At 43.3% G+C, this 9012-nt stretch overlaps 1 protein-coding gene across 1 annotated transcript in view; it reads right to left on the bottom strand.

The window, feature by feature from the left end:
• Positions 1-8188, bottom strand: part of PPP1R21 (protein phosphatase 1 regulatory subunit 21) — a 41750-nt gene extending 33562 nt beyond the window's left edge. Inside the window, exons 1-6 of the mRNA XM_015427669.1 lie at positions 8075-8188; positions 5074-5142; positions 3954-4100; positions 2206-2307; positions 1435-1599; positions 816-874 (exon numbers count right to left, since the gene is read on the bottom strand). Of these exons, the coding sequence (XP_015283155.1) occupies positions 816-874; positions 1435-1599; positions 2206-2307; positions 3954-4100; positions 5074-5142; positions 8075-8134 (602 nt within the window). The 5' untranslated portion in view covers positions 8135-8188. The remainder of the gene's footprint in view (positions 1-815; positions 875-1434; positions 1600-2205; positions 2308-3953; positions 4101-5073; positions 5143-8074) is intronic.
• Between the last annotated feature and the right edge of the window lie 824 nt (positions 8189-9012).

A 9012-nucleotide genomic window follows, 5' to 3' on the forward strand; every position in this document is an offset into this window, starting at 1 on the left:
CCGGTGTCTTCTGCATTCTTTTAAAATTTATACAATATAAGGGAAGTACATGTTCTATTGTCTTTACATTTGAGCGAGTATTATTCCAATAAAAATAATTTCCACATAAAGTTTTGAGTTTGTTCTACCATAATATTTAAAACCAAGTGTGATTTAGTTTTTTTCCCCTAATCAAATATTTCAGTTATTTGTTGCTATTGAGACATAAAATTAACATGAAGTTCTTTTAGAAAATGTACTAAATGTAAATAACAGTAAACATAAATTCATGCTCTATTTAAGGCATGTGATAATGCTCCAAAAATTTCCGGAAATATTTTCTCATTCTGAGTTTTCCTGAAAACCCACATAATGATTGTGCTAAAAGTAAAAAGTCCTTGCCACAGCACTGTGTATAACTACTAAAAAAAAATTCCCCAGATCTGCACACATGCCAGGGTAGGATGAGCCCAGATCAGTCACAGCTCCCTGTGGCACAAACAGGCAGTAAGTATGTAGTTAAAGGGGTTTTTTTTTAAGTGTAGCACGTACACATTGGTGTACTGCATTACATCCTTAAAGCATGCAGAAGCCCAGGCATGGAACTATTTTCACATTTCTGCATGGCTTGTGCACCTATGGAGTAGAAAAATCAGCTAAATGGTCTGACTCAGTATAACGTGGCCCTTCATGGTTGCATCCAACAGCTAACAGGATCAAAAACAGACAGTTCAAAATTGAGGAAAAAAGTCTTAAGGATCATAATTCCACATTTTCTCCAGGTAGACTTCAATCAAATGAAACTGATTTCTTTTAATAAAATGAACAAAGCATACCATTCTTCTGTTCGAACCCTGCAATCCTTGGCTTCCCTCTCTAGAGTCTGAGATTTAATCTTAAAAAAAAAAGAAGGGAAAGGGGAGAAGGAAGAACAGCACACTCAATAGCTATTTGCACAACACAGTGACTATAACAATTTTTAAGAACTGACAGTCTGCTGTCCTGCAAAAAAAAATGTCACCTAAAGCAATGCAAAAAACTCAAAGTGCCAATAGGTCAGACAGCAGTACTAATTAAAATAATAAAATACTAAATAGTCACACAGCCAGACAGAAGTATCTAAAGAATCCATAATTAAACCACTCAACCAACCTGCTGGGAATGCTTGTTGAAAAACTGGTTCAGGGGCCATAACTCCTCAGTGGAGCACATGATTATTTTGTTAAAAATTATACTGAAGTGCTATACATTGCTGCAGCCTTTGTGCTATCGCTTGCACAGGAAAAAGTGGTCAAAGTCCTCACTTTTCATTCAGGCATTCCCAGCTCCAGCCCCAAGCATTTCAGGTAGGAGGCACTGGGAGAGGCCAGCAAATCAGGGGACTAGAAGGGTCTCAGCAGGCAGAGCTCCCTACAGTATCGCTAACTCCAGGGAAAACCCAACTCTAAAACTTACTTCTAATTTGGCCTTGTCATTCTGCAGTTTTTCTATTGTATCCATGTACTTCCGCGTTAGCCCGTCCACCACCGCCTGGTGCTGCGCAGCCTCCATCTCCAAGACCTCCAGTCTGTTCCGCAGCTCTGATTCCAAACGCTTGTGTTTCTCATCGGCCTCAAAGAACTAAAATGAGAAGAATGGGTACCAAAAAGCTCCCAAGCCAAGGGAGAGGTGCACCTCAGCCCTTGATGGCTATGCTGCAATTCCACATACAGCAGGGTGCAAGTGGCAAAATCGCTCCCTTTTTTTCCTTTTCTGCCCGCACAGTGTAGTTATGTACCAAAGAAAAATCTCTTCTTCACGCTCTCCCAGGATATTTCAAGACACCAAAAGATTTCATTGCCCCTAGTTCTGAGCTGCCTAGGTGTTTTCCATTAACTTAGCTTGGCCTTTGTAAGATCAAAAAGCTGGTTATCTGGAAAACAGTCAGAACAACAACAAAATTTCAAAGGTGCTCTGGCAAAAGACAGATGGGTCATTCAACTGTTCAGTGTTTCCCAGAAGTTACACATTGCTACACAGCACTGCTGCCTATCCAGGTTCACTGCACCAGAAATAATTTGCTCATGCCAAAGGTGGTAGTGTTAGTCAACTGTACTAGCTGGGCCATTCTAGACAAGGTCCCCACAGAAAGCTGTTTCAAAGTCTTCCAGGTTTGAATCATGGAACACTAGCACCTGGCCAGGCATATTATGCCTTGTTCAATTTCAAGCACTGCTAAGCCCACACCTGAATATGCAGTCGCTCATTCTCTTCTATCTTCTTTTGAAGGTCCTCATCAAAGACATTCTTTTGTTCTTGACTCAGCTGAGATAAAGCTTCGCCGCTTTTCTAGAAGAAAGCAAAAGCAGTCTTGCTATTCATTTACTTAGAAAATTTATATGCCACCTGCACCCTCCAGCAGCCCAGAAGGATGGGAAGGACTGGACACACCATTCAGGAAGGGGCCTGACTTCCACCCGCATGGCAGGACTGCAGAACTAGCACCACAGCGGAAGCTAGTAGGTTAGGTGTGACCAGACACTACTGGGGGAGACAGCATTCCCTTAGGGTTGTGGAAGGCCCGGGAAGGTCAGGGAGGGAGTCGGCCCAGATGTTTGGCAGGGCTCTAAAGGCAGTGGTGCTGAGGAATCTGGGGTGGCTGGAGTGAGGGAGAGGCATGAGATGGTGGGTGAGGAGGATGGAGTAAAGTAACTCCCTGAGAGCCACACCCATCCAAAACTGTACCTAGAGCCAGCTACTGAATAAAAGGCATTTACTGGCCACTGGCTGTCCACAAAGTTTGTGGGAGCTGCCAAGGTCTGGTAAGCCCCTCCCCCAGCCTGCTGTGCAACCTCATCTGCCCGCCTATACCACCTCTCCAGAGATCTGCTCAAGGCAGGTTACAAATAACAAACATACTTGGAGGGTTTTCAGCTCCCCAGAGTCTGGGGATCAGTGTTAGAACCAGATACTAGATCTGCTTAAATGTCTCATAACTGGATATCATTTCTAATTAATGCTACTAGTTTAGAGTACACAGCTGGTGTAGTTCTCCAATTGAAGTTATCTGAAAGAACTTGCTTCCACTTCCTCTTGCTATCCACTGGCTCTATGCAATCGGAAGCCAAGAGCAATGGTCTGAGTAGCAGTAAATGTGGTACAGACCAGTTTCACCAAACCTGGCAAGCAATGCATCGCTTTTTTTAAATAGTCCAATGAATGGACAGAAGACATGTTATATCATTTTTCTGCTTAAGCAGGGAGGGAAGGAGGGAGAGGAGTCTGGCCCTGGGCAGTACCCGAATGGGAGATCATGCAAAAATAAATAAATAGACAAGATGCTATCAGAGAAACAGCAAGGTACAACTGTAATGAACAGTACATTTTAGGTCTGGCTGAAAGATAAAACAGTCATCTTTTATATAACCCAACAAAAAGAGATTTCAGAGTCTACAAATGCACTGGAAAAGAAATATTTCTCAATCACCAACTGAAAGAGCAGGAAGTGGCTAAGACATTTGTGCAATGTATAGTTCAGATCTGTATGCCATACACTAGATATTTCTGTGAGCCCAAACTGCATTCCCACGGAAGCTGCCCGCTGCATCTCTTTATGATTTAGTACTCTGGCTTCATCTCCTTGCAATTCATTTCTACTACAGGCAGGAAACTTGACCATATCTCCACATCAGGTGTGATTACATCAATCCATCATTCATTCCCAATACAGGGGAATAACCTGCCTCCAGAGAAGACTGCCTGTTACATCTCTGATTGAGTCACTCCTTTGTTCTTTTCTTCTATTCAAGAAGCATGCCTAGAACAATGGGTCATATAGAAACTCAAAAAGTAGACTTTTTTCCAGGTCTAAGAGTAAAGTATGAATATTGTTCAATTAGAATGCAGAAAAAACAATGTGCATCTCAGCCAGCAGAAATTAGTAAACTGTTACTTTAGATAAAGGCTTACAGGTGTTATTTCACCTTAATACATACCTTATTTTTCTTGCCTTTTGATTCACTTAACGTCAGTTCATCCTGAAGCAGCTCTACCCTCTTGGCCAGCTGCTGATTTCGAAAGGCCAAACTGTCCATTTCCTGTTGAAGTTTTCTGAGTGACTGGTCCTTCATTTTCAACTGTTCCTGAGTTTAACAGCAGAAGGTTCATCACACTGGATTACGACACTGACCAACTTATACAAAGCAGGCAGTTTCAAGTATTGGTCCTAACCCAACATATACACCCTTCATACTGCTGCTACTTACTGCAGTTTACTTGGACAACCCAGGCAGAATTTACTTGGGTGAAGAAGTGGAGAGTGGTCTTTAACTACACATACAAAAATCCTGCCATGCCAATAGATTCCTTGCTGGACTTTAATTACCCCTTTTGTATTTGAAATATTAAACTCAATAGTATTTATTGATTCTTTCAAGATAACTTGGTTTGCAGGGAAAAGATTCTGCATTGCATTACTGGAAGTAGTCATAGTAGATGCTATTTTAATTCACCAGCAATGGAAAAGGATTTCAAGTTATTATGCAACAAGCCCTGCACAGGACAGGCCCCCAAGGGGGGACGGGGGGATGACTCACTTCTATCTACCAATATATAATGTAAAGCAATTCTCCTAAACTCATTCATTAGTAATGCATTAGTAAAAGCATTCTCATTCAATACTATTCCTGCCGATGCAATTTGTACATGCTCGGCCATACTGACAGTACTACAAAGGCACCAGACAGCTACAATCTTTCCACACCCCTCTAGCTATTTCTTTTACTTGCATTACTTTCATTTATTTACTCAATTTGTTCCCCACCTTTTTCTCCAGTGGGGGTCCCCAAGTGATTTACTGCAAGCAACAGACATAAATACAGTACACCTAAACGTATGGCTGATATTTCATTTAATATTTCACCAAATACATTCTGTGTGTGACCTGTAAATTAACAACTGTTTTAGACACTATGGAGTGAAAAATCATGGGTTTTACCACTGAATGCACACTCAGTCAGGAACTGTGGTCAAGCAGACACAGGACTGGCCTATACCAAAATGCCTTATCTAGCCAATGAGCCAATGTCAAGATCAAACTCTGCTTCATTTTCATACCTTCAGAGATGCTGAGTTTGCTTGTTCATCCACAACACCTTTTTTAAGCACCTGATTCTGAGCTCGAAGCTAGAGAAGAAGAGACAGATCTATTGTTAACCAAATTGTGGAAAAAAATAAAGATTACGAACTGATAATTGGTCACCTACAAAATCCTGCCTCTTTTTTTTAAAAAATATATTAAGTTGAAGTCAGTATAGCAAGGCAGTAGAGTAAAAATATCATAAATGGTCAGTTATACAACAAAGAATCTAAATGAAGTTCAAGGAAATAACATGGCTACACAGCTTAGCACAATTTAACACCATGAAAGTACCGCCACATGTTGCTACAAGCAGCTAGTTATCCCCTGTAATGATGAATGACCATCACAGACTAGCCAAAGCCAGTCTCCACGCACTCAAATAAATGGCACTCAAGGCAGAAAGTCTAGTTCTAGATCAACTTGAGCATTGCCACTTCTCATTAAGCACTTTAGGACTGCTGCCATTATTGATCTTTCTCTGTCTCTCAGCTGCTATGATTCTATAACATAGACACTGACTGGAAATTAAGGCGCAAATCAGAATTCAGAGAGGTGTGAAAAACAATGTGCATCATCATCAAAAGTAGGACCAGTTCAAACACTAGACTCAGACACAATCTCACACACAGAACAACAGAATGCTCAGCGGCAATGCTAAAAGGTGAGTTATGATGCCAGTATAAGACAGAAGAATCAAAAGCTTCCTTATATTGTAACAGGTAACTTAGTTCATGACACTACCACTAGAAACAAGAGGGGTCATATCACTATCAAGGGCAAAGACAAAACTTCAAGTCAGGAGGTCTTTCTAGCACTGGCTACAGGGGGCACTTTGTCCCAATTTAAGTCCAGCAATGCTGGGTTTATGGAGGTGGGGGAGGGATACAAACACAAGGAAGAGTACAAAACACCACCAGCTCCTTATGTATCAATACAAAACAAGAAACACATTTTCAAGGCCGTGCAATGCAAATTAGGTACCCCTAAATACTCTTTAACATGACTGGATTTACACGTTAGGAGTTCAGCAAGGGACCAAAGGTGGATTTTCCATCCTTTCAACAGCTGAGAAGTGAAGCATAAATTCTAATTTATGATTAGACATTTGGAATCAAATGGCAACAATTACTCCAGATTAGTTAACATTAAGAGCAAACCTGCAACCCTGCAGATATAAAATTGCAATCACACATCCTGCCTTATACTCTGATGCTGGTTTACATGTATAACTGGCTTAGGGGAAGCAAGAAAAGGGAAATCAGATACCTAAATCAGCAACAGCATAGTAGGAACTGATATGGTAGAATAAGTATTAATATGAGATGCTAGTATCAGGGATAGGGAGGGGGAATTTGATCAAACAAATGGGAAGCTTTCCAGAGATATAACATTTCCCTCAAGCAAAGAACGAGCACTGGCACCAGTACTGATACGTTTCACAGCAGATAGTATCTCACACAAGTATTAATATCAAAATGTGTGTGTGTGGTGCTCTTGCTCTTTTTCAAAGCACTTAACAGAAGTCTATAGTAAGAATGATATGACAGCATGTAATGCATTAATACTGTACAGCTGTTTAAATGACAGGGACATGGTAGTGGTGTCAGAATTCAAAGTGGAGCCATATCTCTTGCAGTGTTTGCACATATCTCATAATAAGTACTGGAACTGCAATTGAGACAATAACTGATTTTAACTATTGAAAGCAGAGGAAGCTCCTAGTTTAATGCAAGCCTCTATATATCAATGCTGTTAGGAGTATCAGAACTGGCAAGTTATTATTACAGAACGTTTCTACTTCATAGGAAGCATCAACTTGCCTTTGAGTAGAAGTGAAACAGGTTGTCAAACACTGCTCAACAGCAGAATCCTGTACATCTGGCCCAAAATGCACAAACAGAAACAAAGGAAGACCACAGAAACACTGGCTAAGCTCCTCCCCCTAATCACCAGAGCAAATTTGAAGAACAGTTGTGCACCAATCCCCCAACTAGCAACAATTTTTACTACGGTGGGCACACCAGCACATCAGTCCCCATTGTCCAATGGGTTATCAAATTAAGAAAGGAGGATAAGTATAATCTCTCACAAGAACACACATGAAGCCAGTTTATACTGAATCAGACCATCAGTCCATCAGGGTCAGTATTGTCTACTCAGACTAGCAGCACCTCAACAGAGTCTAAGCAGAGGCCTTTCACATCACTTATCGTCTCCTAGTCCTTTTAACTGGATATGCCAGGCATTGAACCTGGGACTTTGTGCATGCAAAGAGATGCCAGGGATTGAACCCAGGACCTTCAGCATGCAAAGCAAAGGCCCTTCCACTGAGCCACAGCCCAGGAGCCAGGTTTGGTCCAGGAGCCTCCAGTGGACACCGAGATGATTCCAGGTGCCATGTAAACCTCACAGAGAGTACACGTTTGTCTAAAACACACCCTGCAAGAGTCCTTCTTTTTGTTTTTATTTTTATAACTACTAGTTTCCAAGCTGTTGCTTGACAGCATCTGATTTTCAGGGTAATGTTTTAGTCCACTTGCTAGGAATCACACCAAGAACTAAGCTGAGAGTGTGATGCAGGCATATAGTAATTACAAATACTAGTATAGCAGAAAGCATGCCTGAGATCAGTTTGACAGCTCAAAGTTTCAACCATAAAGGGTGGAGAAAAGAAATACATTTTTTAACCCCACAAATAAGGGGCATCTATGATGCTCCACTGGGTGGCAACACTGGCTGGGAAGGAAGCACCTCCACACGCGAGGTCTTTCGCGGCTGGCACAAAATGAAGACCAGCTAAGATAGCACTGGCGCTACTGTGCGGGTTGCTGATACCTGACCCCGCGGGGCTTCCGTATATGAGGAAACTGCCCCAAGAAGGGTCCTTCGGCGTGGAAGCGGAAGATGACTTGAGAGAAGGAAACCAGCGCTACGAGCGGCGCGTCGATGCAGAAGGAAGGTGGTGTGAGCCAATACCTTAGAATATTCCTGCGCCAGTTTCTGGTACTTCCCCTGCAGCTCGACGGCTGCCGCCATTGTAGCCTACAGCGGATGAAAGCCCGCTATCCGGAGAGCGGCCGAACTAGCTGCTCAACCCTCAGCAAAAACGTACTTCCGGGTTTGGGCGGAGCTAGAGAACTGGTGTTGCTGCGCAGCCTCACTCTGCTTGTAGATACCGGGCCGCCATCTTGGATTCCCACCGAGCTCAGAAGCAGTAAAAAATAGAGCGCTAAATAGTATACGCGAACGGGGGAAGCGTTGCGCGGAAGGGGAGGTGGCGAGGGGCGTGGCGCCTAACCTCTCCCGCCCACTTTTGGCGTAAGCCGGGCGGTGGCAGTTGGAGATAGGCGCGTGACTCTCCATGACAGGGCCCTCGGGGGTGCCGCGGTTGCCGTGGTAACCGCCAGCCTCTTCGCCAACGGTTCTTCGACTGTCTCTGCGAGAGCTTCAAGGCAATTCCCTTCAAAAAGAGGACGGCTACGGGGCTTCCCGGTGACTGGCAGGAGGGGTTGCCTTGCCTCAGCCCTGAAAGGAGGCCGCTTCCCGCGACGGGCAGCTCCATTGTGGCTGCGCGGAAAAGCCCCTGAGAAAGGCGGCTGAATTGGAGGCACCTTCCTTAACCGGTTAATCAGTGGAGGTTTCGGCTGACTGGCCGATAAATTCGCTCACTAACTCCTCCTGCCTTTTTCCCTTGGACCTCGTCTTTCCCACCCCGCCATAACAGGCATGCGGGGAAGCCCCCACAGGCCCTCCTGCGTCTTAAGACTTTGCCATTTGGTCGGGTTTCTTCTTTGCCCACACCGACATCTCTTTCAGTGGGTCCGTTGGATTTTCTTACTTTGATGTGCATTGAATGTTGCCTTTTATGAATATATACCTTAGCTGCTTTGGTGACTGGTCACAAAGCAGGATAC

The sequence above is a fragment of the Gekko japonicus genome, unplaced genomic scaffold (assembly GCF_001447785.1).
Source record: "Gekko japonicus isolate JY-2015 unplaced genomic scaffold, Gekko_japonicus_V1.1 scaffold174, whole genome shotgun sequence".
In the NCBI taxonomy this organism is placed as follows: Eukaryota; Metazoa; Chordata; class Lepidosauria; order Squamata; family Gekkonidae; genus Gekko; species Gekko japonicus.